Source organism: Nipponia nippon, unplaced genomic scaffold (assembly GCF_047370975.1).
Source record: "Nipponia nippon isolate SJK-2023a ecotype South Korea unplaced genomic scaffold, ASM4737097v1 scaffold_2, whole genome shotgun sequence".
Lineage (NCBI taxonomy): Eukaryota > Metazoa > Chordata > Aves > Pelecaniformes > Threskiornithidae > Nipponia > Nipponia nippon.
In genome coordinates this window covers 114,556,719-114,573,049 of record NW_028262336.1, presented here as the reverse complement: position 1 = coordinate 114,573,049, position 16,331 = coordinate 114,556,719, and the positions used below count along the sequence as shown (strand labels likewise).

The following is a 16,331-nucleotide window of genomic DNA, read 5'->3' as shown; positions in this document are numbered from 1 at the left end:
TTGTTGCAGTCTGCCATAAGTTTGTGCAGCTGGTACATAGCTGACTAGCAATTCAAAGAATACATACTTTGCAATTTCACAAAATAGTCAAGCGCCGTTCTCAGTAAGAGTACTCAGTTACCAATATGCATTTACATTTTGAAAGTATCTATGTTGTTGGAGACAACTATTCCAGTAGAGATTATCTAAATGACAAATTTCTGCTCTATGTTTGTTTCGTGTAGTATACAAACTACATGTATGGTACGCATGTAGTAAAAAAGAATGAATGTACCAGTAACACTTAACTTGTAGCATAAGTTGACCTCTTCACAGTTCATTCTTTTCAGCATTTCTACCCGCATTTGGTTTTGTGTTATTTTAAAAGTCTACCCATACTAAATCAGCCCTCTTACTGATACTGCCATACTCTCTAGGAGTTGAGTATGTAATGAAATTCACTAATTGGAATTATAGACTGGCAAAAGAAAATCTTAGGAAAGACTGTGACACATCCTGTAACAGAATGCCTTCTGTATTAATGCTAACAGTGTACCATTGTCAAGTAAGCATCTACCTCTTTCAGTTGACTTCTGGGACTCCTAATTTTGGTCTTTGATGACATGCCTGTGGTTGATTGACTAAAACAGCCTGAAGATGATGATGTAGGTAGCTCCCTGTATTACTTAAATGCTTTATAATTATTTGATTTTTCCTTATTACTTAGTAATTACTGCTAGAAGCTTAATTTAATTTTGGTCTGAAGAATGTCTCCTTTTTCATGCTTGCCCTCCTGCTTCCCATGAGCGCAGCCGTATAATGAGGCAGACTGTAGTATTTCAAAGAAAGGATTTATTATCAAATTTCATTTAAATACAAGGTCAGTTGGGATATAATTTCATTTAAATATCAACATTTATTAAAAAGAAATTGAAAAAAATTATTAGTTTTTCAGTTACCAATCCCCAGCCTAAAATTAAGCATCACTTTACTTTTATGTCTTCTCCCAAGTTTCTTTTAATTTTGTTACCATTTTCTTACTTACAAAAGTCTTTTTTTGTTTCATTATTTGCCCTTGAGCCAAATTCTTGAAACAACTTGTTAACTGAAAACACTGATTTTGAGAAATCTGGAAGAGTCACCCAAGAGAAGTCATTAAGAATCACCTGTAATACTGCATATTACTGGTACAGTATTTTTGTTGTGTTCCCTGTTGTGCTGAGTTTGCTTGAGTGAACTTTTCCTATCAAATAAAAAAAAAAAAAAAACAACATAATGACCTCACTTTTACTTTTCAGATCTGCCTGTATCTTTATGATAGGAGATGACTGAAGGGAGCAAGGCTGTTTAAAATCCAATTATCACATATTTTGGATTGTCTTATTTCAGTTTTAAAGAGAATCTAATTTACCAAAAACAGAAGAGAGAAATAAAGAGGATTTTACCCATTTAAATTACACAAAATATTCTGATATATGCTTCAGAAAGTACCATGTAATGTGAAAAAAGCAACTTAAAAGCATAAAGACTAGAAAAAGATCTACCACCTTATACTTGTCATGACTAAAAGGTTAAGAGAAGTACTAGTGAATCAGAGTAAATCAAAGTTGACACTGTTCAGATGCCCTGTAACTGTTCACAAGAGCAAAGCCTGCTTATATTGGAGATAGATAGAATTTTCTGTGAACATTAGAAAAAAAATTCTGTTATTTCATTGTAAATACCTAATGAACTACCTTGTTGTGTAGTTGGCTGTTTGCAGTCCCTTTACCAAGGGTTTAGTTTTGTTCGAAATGTCTTTCCACTCCTTGTATTTTTGAGCTTAGGTAGAAGCCAGTAGCTCAGAAACAGCCTCTTATTTGATCTTGATGGATCGGTTTAGCTTTAGGCACTTTTTTCATATAGTACTCTAGACATTGCTACTCAGATTCCCTCCAACTGTTTTGGAAGGAGTAGGAGAAAAAAATATAGTAAAACTTCACTTAAAAACATAAAATTAATGTTAAGATATGCCTGCTATGTGTGTTGTGTGTTAAATATGCTTTATTTACATAGGCAGTGCACACTTTCCTCACTTGAAAAAGGTGAATTTGTTTAGTAATAATTAAAAGTTTACTAGCCTAGTGAAGAGTGATACAGTATTTGTGTCAGGATGTTAATTTAGGATGGAGTCATGATGATGATGGTGATTATTATGGGTAATTCTATATGCTCCATTTACTTCCTTTGAAGAAAATAAACTTACAGAATGAAGTACTAGTTAATTTTAATAAAACTGAAAGAAGTTGATCAATAACAATTATGACAAGTTTTATATAAAGAGGTAAACATAAGTTTATAATATATATATATTTCTGTAGCAGATCTGATATGTGGAAAAAAATCCTAATTACTGATTTGCAAAACGTTAAGTGTATTAATGACTCTTTCCTTATTGGTCCCAGGTTTGTACAGTTAATCAGGAAGAATGGCTAGACAGCACTTATTGGCATCTATATTAAAGAAGAATCTTAAATGAGACATAAGACAGTTCTGGTCCCTACCTCAATTTTGGATACAACCAGTTTACAAAGGAAGCAACCAATTTATCCTAAACCTCACTTGGGCATTAAGAATCACCTGGCATCACTGCTGCTACACAAATAATTGCTTCCATTTTTTCACAACAAATATTTGCTTGGTTTGTCTATGTGCAAATACATTACTTCCAGAATATGAATTTCAAACTGAGGTTACCTTGGTCAATTTGAAACATATTTAGTAACTGTTGTTGGTATGCAACTGTAATGGAGTCTTTCACCCTCAGTAAGAGCAGTTAATCCTGTTGTATTGTAAGGAATAAATAGGAATGAAAACTTTTACTTCTAAGACTAGCTAATCCAACTGGATTCACACTAATCCAACTGGATTCACATTAATCCAACTGGATTCAGACAGCAATCGGTTCTGCTGGCTGGGAAGGTACAGTTTCCTCATAAGCTGTCTGTTGTTGAGTGAATCCAGACTGATTTGAATCCCAGACACATCATTCTGCCGAGCCTTTGAAATGAAGTCATTACAAGTCTCTGTGTGCCTATAGCTTGAACAGCTCTAGTAACACTTTGGTTCTGTGCAGAGAAAAACAAATTTTGATCCATTATGTTTTCTGGTTTATAAAGAGGAATTTTAACAACCTTAACAAAACAAACTCTTTACCTCAGAGTAATTCTGTATGATTGTCCTCCTTATCTTTTTTTTTTAATCATCTATTTCCATTAAAGAAGTTGGATTTATTTCATAAGATGGTATAGCAATATCTCCAGATGAATAGGGAAGCAAGCTTATTCACTGTTTTTTATGGTTTCAGTACGTTTCATTAACTCCATACCTTAATGTTTTTGCTGGCCACTAGTAGGGGCCAGGGAAGATCTCCTTCCCCTTCTGTATTTGGTTTGGATTTACATTTCTCTGAAGAAGCAAAGATAAGTGAAGGGCATAGTTCGTTATGTTTTATCATAAGATGCTGAAAACTGTTTTGTTACCGCACAGGATATGTGAAGTAAATGAGGTGGAACCTTCTGAATTCGTTGTCCATTGGGCAGGGTCTCTTCAGGGGAATCGTCCCCATTATCTAAAGAGTCACTGCCTGTTAAATGCAGCTTTGAGCTGACAAAAAATTATTTTATTAACAATATGTAAAAGACTTTATCTAGAATATGTTTTCAGTTGCACAAACAAGAAGTAATACATAAGTTCACAAAAAGAAATTTCTGTGCGTTTAGCTTAAAGCTGTAACACAGTTGTTCACAAACTTCTGACTACAGATGTAGGCCGCTGCTGAATGTGCTGTACTGTGTCCTCTGTTCGGTCTTTAAGCTCTTGAACATGCAAAAAATGAAAGAAAGGGGGAAAATGAAGTGATTAAAAACTGGATGTAGTCATTTTTCCACCTCAACAAACATGAAACACTGCCACCCTAGAACTGTACAAATTGTTCAGCAGCACTTGGTCAAACATCTAATTTTCATAGTCTTGTTCTATTTTTGAGGAAGTTACAGAAATGTGTGATGTGTATAAATGGTTAGATTTCATCAAACCTGAGGTAGCGTTCTTTATGCTTGACTTATTTTCAGTCTTGTACCTTAGTAAAGGAATGGAAAACTTAGTAAGATGCTTCATAGTAAGTACACATATAGCTCTTGCAGTCATGGGAAATACCGCTTACACTGCAGATTTGTTAGTGTTTCTCATGTGCATTAAATATTTCTCCTAATCTAGACAGAATTGAAATAGTAATTTGCTTACTAACTCTTTGCATAAAGGTAAAACAACATGAGCTTGACGCCTTGTTTTTAAGTAGGTGAAGGATACAAAGTTCACTGCTAAGTCTGTCAAATAGGCACTGTTTTGGTGCTGAAAAGATCAAAGTAAAAACACAGTTCTGCTCCCACACCAGCACCTATCTGCCAAGACACCCACATCTTTGCCAGTAAAGTCCCCCAGCCTTACAGTTGTGCTGCTGCCACACGTGACGAGAGCAGCTGCTGTCTTGGCTGAGCTGGGTTGAAGAGATCTGAGCTGAGCATCTTGGCACTTTTTTTATATACCGGCCTGTTTGGGAATCACAGAAATGGTATCCTTGCAACTGAAATCTTTGAAAATCCTATAGAGTAGATGAGCTGTAGAGAAGCCTAATGCAGACTGACAGCACTGTTTTAAGACAGTTTGCTTAGATTGAAAGGGGGAAAAAAAAACTGTAACCAACAACCTGTCAGAGTAAATAGGACATCATGATATCCAACATTTCTTTATATTATAATATATAGTGTAATATAGTGTAGCTAGAGTATTTCCCAAGGAAGTGGAAATTGGAGGTTCAGTCATACCTCCCAGGAGAATATCCAGACTACTAGCTGATTTTCAGATTAATGCTGATATCTAAATTATTCATTTTTCTAGGTAAAATTCTTGTTATTCTTGATTTCCATTTTAGAAAGTTTGTGCAGAAATTATGTGAAAATTTTTGGATAAATAAGCAAGGAAAACATTCCCCTCCCCCTTTTACTACATATAATATATATATTTAAAAAAAAAAAGCCAACGGGATTATGACTTGACTATAGAATAAGCATTATTCAGAAACAGCATATAAAAGTGTTCTTTTTTCTGAAATTAATTGCTTAGGATGAATTCTTAGCCTTTCTAGAGGAAAACACTTTTAAACAAAACTATTAAATAGATATAACTATATATTTAGTAATATGGTTTATACCTAAAAATGTTTTTTGAGGAAAACTGATTTGTATTTACACAGAGTAGTGCTCGGACTGCCATGTCAGAAATTTGAAGTTGTGATCTTACATGCTGTCTGAAGCCAAGAGTGAGAGAGTCATTGGTTTAAGTTTACACTTAGACTGTTGTTTTTCGGAATACCTCCCAGAAGTTCACAGTTCATCTAACTGGAAAACGGATAGCTAAGATAGGTTACATGGCTTGTGACTTAGAAGGGACTGGTAAAGTAATGCTAAGGCCACAAAATTGAATATAAATATCTACAAATCGTCAGATGATGGTAACCTATAGTAACCATTTCAGCTCTGCTGACTTTTTAATGTGTCTGCATCCTTGAGCTCTCCAACAAAACTGCTAAAAAGGACTATTGCTTTTCAAATGTCATTATTTTAAAGTATTTTAAATTATGTTCTGCTATTGTTCTGAACCATATTCTAAACATTTACGTAGTCTTTGCTGGAAACAGAGTAAAGAAAATGCATTTACATTGCCATTTTTCATCTTTACTAGGAAACCCGGTTAGATGACCATCATCATGTTGCAGTGGCTCTCGGGAGACAGGAGGGATGTGGACAGAAGCATTCTGATGTAAGAAATTATGAAACACTTTCAAATCTTGGTAACTAATCACTTGAACATAAACTTAGTCTGATGCTGTAGCTAAAAGTGTGTTATCTCAGATGCAGGGCCAAGAAGAAAGCTTATCTTAAGCACAGTATTAACCAGGTGGTTACTGAACTGTTACCTCTAGTTCTGTTGTGCCTATTTCAGGAAAGGTCTGGGAAGGAGAAATGGTTTCAGAGGACAGCAACAGATAATGACAAATCTGGAATGTAAATGTTACAGCATTCAGGGTGTTCATTCGAGAGAAGATTAAGTGATTTTTGTCACAGCCTGCTAGTACTCGTGCGAAAAATTGTTTTCACAGAGGGAAATGGAGGCAGTGAACCAATCTGGACTGCTAAACTAGTACGGCACCTCACCAAGTTGATTTTAATGGGGGACTGTCAGTGCATGTATTCCAGAGCAGATCCATCTCTCAAACACCCATCATGACAAGATAACCCTTGAGACAAGCAACAACAACCAACAGATGGGAAGAACAGCCGTGTTAGTCTTCATTCCATGTGGTCTCTTTATTGAGAGAAGCAACAAAGCTACTTAAAAGCTTTTCAGGATTTTCTGTGTAATTTAACAAAGACCTGGGTCATGAAAATAGTAATAAAAGTCAAATTTGAGTCAGGCTAGCAAGTTGTAGCTGAAATAGCCAGACAGTCAGCAAAGAAAAGTGAGACAAATTGTCTGTGGTGTTTTAGTTGCTCAAAAGAAAATAGGTTATTGTTTTCTGTTATTTAGATACAAAGGTTCTGCCAGGAACTAGGAAAAAAATAATTAGCATATGAATGGACGAAAGGATGAAAGTGGTCATGCAAACATCTATCATGGTCATAAAATCTGAGTCTGTGATCATGGATAACACAGAGAGGCAGACCTTTTAACTAGTATTGGTTAGATTAAAAAAAAGACGTCTAAACTACCTTTGAGGATTTACTGTGGTAAATCAGTGCTAAAATATTCTTTAAGGAAAATATGTGCATTCTGTTTGACAGGACACACTTCCCAGTGGGGCTGCATATCATCATTCCTACAGGAATACTGATAAATGTCAGTCTGAGGTGAAAAAAGGTGGCAGTCGTTATTTCTAAAGACAATTCCCTAAGTAGTCTACAAAAATCCAGGATTTTTAAGTATCGACCTTCACCATCACTGTCACACACCTTAAAATTATGATAGAAAGAACAGGCATGGTGTCGAGAGTTACGATGAAAAGTCTTTGAATCAAGAAAGTCTCAAAGCCATACTTGTCCACTGACTAAATTTGTGATGACCTAAATTTCATTAGCTCAATTCACTGAAAAAAGGTCATTTTAAATAGGACAAGTGAGCATTCTGTGACTCCCCAATATGGAAATGAAGTGACAATTTCTGTACTATTGCATTGTGCCTTTTCAGGACTCTAACAGGAATGTGGAGGGAAAAAAAGTGGCCTTCTCTCTTTCTAACAGAACTGTAAAAAAGGATTCAATGTATTGCTAGATGTGTTAAGAGGAAAAGCTGTTCTTCATCTTAGTTTAAAAAAATTGAGTGTGTAAATATTATACTATTGCTTCAGGATGTGAATGCTTGTCTCTGTTCCCTCTCTGCTATCACAAGAGTAATTCATTATGTCCTGTTTGCAGAACATGTACTTTCAGTGATCTTTCTTCCCAACTTGGTAGCAAGTACCTACAATTTACAGGAAAGGCCAATTGTTACTTTAAAGTACTATAATTTAAATTCTCATGTCAAGAATCTTAACAAAATGTCCACTAGTGATTGCTATATACTTGAAGAGGCAGAATGTTTATCTGCACTCTTACCTACATCTAGACAGTTATCTGAGGCAGGTCTCAATGAAAGATGGCTGAGTTTATAATTCTTTATAATTCCTATGTGGGCTACAAAATATCTTTTTGCCTGTCACTTGCTAAATTTCACAGGACTTGTGATGAATTCAGTCAGAACACACTTGTCTTCAGACAAACGTGCTGAAGTTCAAACTAGATTTCTTAAGCCTCTGAGCTAAGTAGATTGTTAGTTCATATTTGGTATGCATCTGTGATGTTACTTACATGGTTCTAGGCACAGTTCCTGCAGCTTTACCTCGTCTCCAAAATGCCAGATGAACAGGAATGTCTCAACACCATGTCACTTGTGTGAGGATATAAAGTGACAGGCAGCTCAGTTAACTTTTGCTTTGTCTTCATTGGACAACTTTGAGTTTTGCTATGCTGTTACAACAAACACAAACCTCTTTGTTGTCTCTCCATATATTCCTAACAGTAGCTTACTGCTCAAACACTGAAGCGGAGAATAGACATTTTTGCTCTTTTACCTATTTACTGACCTACCTTCATTGATGTGACAGGAAGGAATAACAAAATCAAAATGGGCCTTAGGTGAGGTCACCTCCAGCACTTGCATGTAAACAAGCAAGTGCCTACAAGGCACCATTATGGACAAATCCTTCAAACCCTCTCCAGGAACTCAACATGCTGGAGTGCCTCTGAAGTGCCTGTACACTATGCACACAATATGAGGAATAAACATAATGACTTTGAGATCTGTGTGCAGTTGCAGGGCTATGATCTTGTTGGGATCATGGAGACGTGGTGGAATGGCTCCCATGGCTGGAGTGTTGCGATCAAGGGATACAGGCTCTTTAGGAAGGACAGGCTGGGAAGATGAGGAGGGGGAGTTGCCCTTTATGTGAGAGAGCAGCTGGAGTGCATGGCGCTCTGCATGGGGATGGATGAGGAGCCAGCTGAGAGTTTATGGGTTAGGATTAAAGAGAGCGCAAATCACGGTGACATTATAGTGGGTGTCTGCTATATGCCACCTGACCAAAAAGTGGATGAGGCCCTCTACAGACAGATAGAATCAGCCTCCCATTTGCAGGCCCTGATCCTCATGGGGGACTTGAACCACCCCAATATTCTGCTGGAGAGTCACAGCAGGACATAAGCAATCCAGGAGGCTCCTGGAGCCCATTCACAACAACTTACTCCTTCCAAGTGATAGAGGAGCCAATGAGGAAAGGTGCTCTGCTGGACCTCCTACTCACCAACAAGGGAGGGGCTTGTTGGGGATGTGAAGGTCAAGGGCAGCCTTGGCTGCAGTGAGCATGAGAGGGTGGAGTTCAGGATCCTGGAGGCAGGGAGGAGGGCTCATAACCCTGGACTTGAGGAGAGCAGACTTTGGCCTCCTCAAAGATCTGCTTGGAAGAGTCATGTGGGGTAAGGCCTTGGAGGGAAGCAGAGCCTAAGAGAGCTGCTTAATATCCAAGGATCACCTCCTCCAAGCTCAAGAGAGTTCCATCCCAATGAATAAGAAGTCATGCAAAAATGCCAGGAGGCCTGCATGGATGAACAAAGAGCTTCTAGCCAAACTCAAACTCAAAAAGGAAGCATACAGAGGGTGGAAGCAAGGATGGGTAACCTGGGAGAAATACAGAAACATTGTCTGAGCATCCAGGAATGAAGTTAGGAAAGCTAAAGCCCAAATGAAATTGAATCTGTCCAGGGATGTCCAAGGCAACAAGAAGGGCTTCTATAAGTGCACAGGAGACAAAGGGAAAACTAGGGAAAATGTTGGCTCTTTGCTCCATGAGACAGAGGCCCTGAGTACACAGGACATGGAGAAGGCTGAGGTACTGAATGCCTTCTTTGCCTCAGTCTTTACTGGGAAGACTGGCCTTCAGGAATCCCAGGTCCCAGAGACCAGAGGGAAGGAGTCAGGAAGATGTATCCTTGGTGGAAGAGGATCAGGTCAGGGAATACTTAAGCAAACTGGACGTACATAAGTCCATGAGGCCTTATGGGATGCAGCTAGCAGATGTCATTGCAAGGCCACTCTCCATAATCCTTGGTTGATTATGGTGACTGAGAGAAGTGCGCAAAGACTAGAGGAAAGCAAATGTCACTCTGTCTTCAAGAAGGAAGACTCAGGGAATTACAGGCCTGTCAGACTCGCCGCGATCTCTGGAAAAGCGGTGGAGCAGCTAATTTGGAAGCCATTTCCGGGCACATCAAGGACAAAGAAATCATCAGGACTAGTCAGCCTAGCTTCATCAAGAGAAAGTCATACTTGATCAACTTGGTAAAGTTCTACACTGAAATGACTGGCCTGGTACATGAGGGGAGAGCAGTGGATATTGTCTACTTAAACTTCAGTACCTTCTGCCTCTGATGCTGTCTCTCATAAGATCCTCCTAGAGAAAATGTTGATGTATGTACTGAATAAGCAAACAGTGAGGTGGCACTGAAAACTGACTGAACAGTTGGGCCCAGGGGGCAGTGATCAGTGGCATGAAGTCTGGTTGGAGGCCAGTAACTAGTGGTGTACCCCAGGGGTCAATACTGGGTCCAATCCTGTGTAACATCTTCATTAATGATCTGGGTGATGGGGCAGAGTGTACCCTCAGCAGGTTTGCTGGTGACACAGAACTGGGAGGAGCGGCTGATATGCCAGGGGGTCATACTGCCATCCAGAAAGACCTGGACAGGCTGGAGCAATGGGCCAACAGGAACCTCATGAAATTCAGGAAAGAGAAGTGCAAAGTCCTGAACCTGGGGAGGAACAACCCCAGGCACCAGGACATGCTGGGGGCCAGCCAGCTGGAAAGCAGCTTTGCAGAAAAGGCACTGGGGGTCCTGGTGGGCACCAGACTGAACGTGAACCAGCAATGGGCCCTTGCAGCAAAGAAGGCTAATGGCATCCTGGACTGCATTAGACAAAGTATTGGCAGCAGGTCGAGGGAGGTGATCCTTCCCATTTACTCAGCACTGGTGAGGCCACACCTGGAGAACTGTGTCCAGTTCTGGGCTTCTCAGTACAAGAGAGACATGGACATACCGGGGAGAGTCCAGCAAAGGACCACAAATATGATTAAGGGACTTGGAATGTCTTTCCTATGAGGAAGGCCCAGGAGAGCTGGGACTGTTCAGCCTGGAAAAGAGAAGGCTCAGGTAGATCTTAGTAATGTATCTAAATACCTGAAGGGAGGATGCAAATTAGACAGAGCCAGGCTCTTTTCAGTGATGTCCAGGCAGAGGACCAGAGGCAGTGGACACAAGCTGACACACAGGAGGTTCCCTCTGAATGTCAGGAAACTTTTTTTTTTTTTTTTTTTTTTTTTTTCCCCCACTGTGAGGGTGACTGAGATTGCCCAGGGAGGTTGTAGAGTCTCCATCCATGGCAATATTCAAAAGCTGTCTGGACATGGTCCTGGGCAACTGGCTCTAGGTGGCTCTGCTTGAGCAGAGGGCTTGGGCCAGATCCCTTCCAGAGCTCCCTTCCAATCTCAGCCATTCTGTGATTACCAGACATCACTATTCGCTCCCCGAGGAGTTAACAGTACCTTGGCCTTCATCAAAAATGTGTCAGTTTGTGTGATATAGAGAATACCCCCACTGCAGAGTAGCCCTGCTGAATTCTATCAAATATTAAACATTAAGAATATGTTGCTTGAGCGAATCCCGAATTCAGAAGGATCAGCTATATTCATGTTTGATTCATGTAGCTGTACTCTTTGCCCTGCTGTTGGAAAGAATTACACTTGCAGATAACATACAGCAGGCTGCACAGTAGCATGTGCTCAAAAAACCAAACCTTTTTTTCTTTGAAATGTGATTTTTCTTGAAGCGATGGTACTAACACAGAGACCATGACACTGTCATCTCTAACATCTCAGTCTGCATTTAATCTGGATTTAACATGGGGAATTGTGGGTTCATTGTGACCACTTTTGTCCTTAAATAGCATGAGTTTGAGAGAAGCATGCACAACTTCAGTGACTGCTGGTATTAAAAAGGATATGAATAGGCACACCTGTAGTGGAATAAATCCTCACGCTATCATCTCAAATAATCATGTCTGCTGGAGAATGAAGTACAGTTTGTTTGGGTTTGTTAGTGGGTTTTTCCTTCCTTTTTTTCTGGGCTTAAATACTCATTCTGTGGTATTTACAGCATTCTCTTATCAGTTTCAGAGAAAAACTTGCTTTTCCTGTGTGGACTGTTACATTAGTTACTCTATAGACTACATTAGGGACAGTGACATTGGTCTCAACTGGAGTATTTTCTTTCTTCTTCAGTAAGCAATGTGTAGTTTAAACTGGACAGGGAATATTGCGGAAGAAAATCGAAATTTATGGTTTCATGTAATACTAATATGTATTTTCCTTAGGTATGTTCCATGGAGCCTAACCAACCACAGTTCACATTATTGACTTTTGAAGATTTAGTTGCGTCTGGTATTCCAGTTGCACCTGAGGATTCTGCATATTGGGATAATTTTTGTTCTAAGCCGGAGAGTCCAGTGAAACAGAATTCACATTCAAGACAAGAATGCTTATAAGAAAAAGAAAATTGTCAAAGTTGTTATGCTGTTACTTTATGTAATTCAGAGTGTGGGAATAAGTGTACATGTGTAAATGAAACATGTTTTTCCTTATTTAAACTAACAGTCTGATTTTCACCTTTTTAAAATTGACATTCTTTATCAATATCTTAAGGAAGATGCATGTTTCCTTGCTGAAGGAATTCGGAGTGAAAAGTCTGAGCTGACCACATGCTTTCTTTGCTTCTACCTGCTTGTGGTTCTAACACTTCAATAATTACCCATGCTAGGAACAGAGAGCAGAGCTACAATAATGTTGTTGATTAGTCAGCAAGTGTTTAATATATAAAAATGTGTTTCTATACTTCATTTATGCTGAAGCTTAAATTATGGTACTGCCTTTTCTCTTACAAAAATAATAGTTTTATTCTCAGGTGGATGAATAAAGCCAGAAGAATTGGTACAAATCCTTTTGCTGTTACTAAGTGGTGCAAGTGTTTGTACAACACTTTGCATTTGTCTAATAGCAGGCTGAAGAAGTCTGAATCTTAGTAGTCTTGGAACTACATCTGTCCAAAACTACTTTGAGGAATTAACTTTAGAAGTATTTCATATCCTTTTCACTTACAGTCTTTGTTAATTAAAGCTTCCTGTATGTAACTTAGGATTTGATCTTTAACAGTTCTTTTTGCGTTTTTTCCCTCAGCAATAGATACGAGTGAAACAGCAGTTCAGTTTTCCTAGACTTGCATTTACATCTGTACTGTTTTGGCTGGGGGTGGAACCAACAAAAAACCCCTATTTACTTTTTTCCAAATAGTGTCATAACATATGAAGATAGAATATTTTATTGTCTTACAGTGAATTAAAATTTCTGGAGAAGATCTGTAGATCTTGAATGCACCTTTAGAGTATTTCATATTCTTTTTCAAAACAAATCCTATTTTGTGCCATTATGTCTCACTTTTCTTTCTAGAAGTCATAGGTACATTATGGTATGTCTAAATGTAAGAAAACGTACTGAACAGAATGAGTCATACTGAATGGAATGATTTCCACAACTAAAAAGAGTTCATTTCTGTCCTACAGTTAAACATACATCTTCAGTGAATTCAGGTTTGTGTACAACTTGGCTGCACCCTGTATTCTGACTAAAGGAGAAACTACTTGTAGTGTAACCATTGAAGCCATGCCTTATTACAAAGATAAAGAAAAGGTTTAGAGAGAGAAGGATATGAGTTTTACAATATTATACAAGCTTTTGGAGTTTTGCTGTAGATAATCTTGAATTCAAATATGCTGTTAATCTTTCCTACTTCTGTCAGTTCTGATTAATATTTTTGTTTCCATTTCAGTGACTGACTCATCTTGCATACTAATCAGAGTTTTTGGTGTTTTGCTTTTTTCCTCCAAAACTGCAAATCAGTGAAGCCGTGACTCTTCTCTCCAGACTCCGCAGGGGTTAAATTAGATGTTCAGTAACTTCAAATCTGAAGTTAACAGAAATATAGAATAATGTATATAAAAATTGTAAGTCAAATATTCCAGACTGTTGGTTTTTAAATGAAATACAACTTGCGATAAATAATTGACACTCCATGGAGGCCAGAAAAGGCTATTCAGTGGATGTGTAATGATATCATTTACTGGGACACGGTATTTTTAACTGATTCAGTTGACTCTGTTTTACTCTGTTCTACCTGAAGTGTTCTATAATCCCAGATGGGCAAGCACATGAAGGTGCTGAAAAGCTGCAATAACTAGAAGTGTTGCCAAGCTGAAAGAAAGGACTTGTTCTGCCACAGGTTTTGAAAGTCTGCAGAATAAGGAGGCCTATTCAGAGTAAGAGGAGCTGAAGATTACTGAGCTCCATGGCTGGCTGGCTGTTAGCTGGTCCGGTACGTGCCTCTCCTCACCAGTCACTGAGGACCCCATCAATTGCAGCTGTACCAGTTTAAATTGCCAACTTTTTGGCTGGGAGAACAAAATGAACTGCAAATATGGGGTGAGATGAATAGAGAATTTTCAGATCTAGATTTCTGGGGATAAAGGAATTCATTTTGTATTGGAGGTGATTTATTTTTGCCTGATGACAGTGTCTCAAAACAATTTTTCTCTCATTGAAAAGAGTTTAAAAAGTATTAATGAAATTATTTATAATATTGTGCTTGCATGTAAGTAGAGGACAAACCAATTTTGTTAAATTAGAAAATTACACTTGGTTTGCTTGCCAGGAATATGATAATTTTCAGGACTATATCTAGAATGGTTAGAAAAATAAAGGAGTTTGTTTTGGTTAGCTTTCCACGAAATAAAAGCGTAGTTTCTAACAGTCCAGACAGAATTGTCTAGAAAATTGCAGTTCCTCACATTATGATTTTTTTCCATGTCTTTGATTTACACTGAGCTATTTGAAAAATAAGATTAATTTCTCTTTTTTTTTTTTTTTTTTTTAACTGAGGTAGCAATAAAGGTTAGGTGATGGTAATGCCTTGCAAAGAGCCACTTGAGTCAGGTTGTTTAGTGTCAGTGCAAACAAACAGAATTTTTACACTGTGGGAAAGAGCAGCTGTATAGTTACGGAATTATCAGCTAAAACCATGCTGCTCAAAGGCCAGCAAGACACTCTGACTCTTTATGAATGCAAACAATCCTTATTAAAGTCATCAGAATGTTTTTCTGGGCATCTCTGTACTGTAGAGGCACGTATCGAAATAAACATTGCTAGCATGTACAGATAAATTAATGTAATCTCACAGCTCTAAGATTTTTTCTTTTTATTATTTCACCATCACAGTTTCCCTTGTGTAAAAAATTGAGCCCTGTATCCACACATGGCCACAACAGTGGCTTCCTCGCATTTCCTCAGAATACAGTCTTAACGTCTGTAGAGTGTCTCTGCCATTTTCAGAAATACTAGCCCAGCCGAGCTCCAGCTTCCCGCCCTAGTTCAGGTTGTTAGCCCAGTCCAGTGCGGATGAGCTGACCTTTGCTGGTCTCCTATCACTCTTCTATCTGCAAGAAATTTCCCGGTTATGTCTAGAAGCCCTCTGGCCTTCAGGTTCCTTCTCCAGAGCTCCATTGCTTTATCTGTTTTGTTTTCTATGTACTACCCTACAGATGCCCATACCACATACCTGGTTAAGGGTAAGAAGCTGCAAAAACACAAGCTCTGTTCCATGTGAGCCTTTCCCAGCAGGGGCTGGGGCTAGGTAGTTGTTTTCCCTATGGAACAGGATTGACCAGCCTCCATGTTTCTCAAAGTACAGATTTAGATCTTAGATCAGATCTGCTGCCCTAGACTGCGGATCAACCCAATGTTTCTGAGGAGTAGCCATTAACAGTCTCTGACCTAAAAATAAAAAAAAAAGTTTTAAAAAGTTTTGGTCTTCAGTGAACAGACTGGCAAAAGTGAATAAATGTGTTTTAGTTTGGGTATGTTATCCCTTTTAAACCTTTGTGTATCTTGCATAAACATCATTAGAGTGGATTAGGAACTTCAGGGGATAAAACTGTGTTCAAGACAATTTGCAGCTGTGTGACGAGACTGGTGCCATTTGATGTGAAAATCTGTAACTTTGAAAAGTGTGTCACATGAATTCACTCAACCTTTCAACAATGTCTCTAAACCTACGCGAGATGTATATTGTTACTATATTGTGGGATCAAATGTATGTGCTTCATGTTCCTCCAGAATATGAATATTTTGGATTGCTCTACACTGTATAGAAAATGTAGGCATGAAAATAAGTTCTGAATTATTCTCAAGAGAGACAACATTTTGAAAGTTTTTCAAAAAGCCGCGTATTTTCTTGTGCTGTACATACAGGTTTTTATGGCCAGATACTATGTATGACTCCTGTTTCTGCTAAGATTGAGTTTAATTTCTTTATTGAAATAAAAAGTGGGTTATTTTGTGTTTGTGTTCTGATTTTGTGTTGCCTATTTATGGTTCTACCTTTCAGAGTTGTCTTTTTTTTTATCTCAGTATTATTTAGATCCAGACATAGGCGGGAATAGTGAAACACTTGCCTAACATGCCTTTGTTATTTCTAAGACAATTTATGGGAACACAAAACTGCATGCTCCTAGTGACATCCTTCAGATGAATCGTGAAACAAAGGTCTGGACCAGCCGTCCAC

General features: G+C 38.4%; 1 protein-coding gene across 1 annotated transcript in view; it reads left to right on the top strand.

Annotated features, from left to right (window-relative positions):
• Positions 1-16,108, top strand: part of AASDHPPT (aminoadipate-semialdehyde dehydrogenase-phosphopantetheinyl transferase) — a 37,628-nt gene extending 21,520 nt beyond the window's left edge. Inside the window, exons 5-6 of the mRNA XM_087756529.1 lie at positions 5,761-5,838; positions 12,037-16,108. Coding sequence (XP_087612655.1) covers positions 5,761-5,838; positions 12,037-12,207 — 249 coding nt within the window. The 3' untranslated portion in view covers positions 12,208-16,108. The remainder of the gene's footprint in view (positions 1-5,760; positions 5,839-12,036) is intronic.
• The last annotated feature ends 223 nt before the right edge of the window (positions 16,109-16,331 follow it).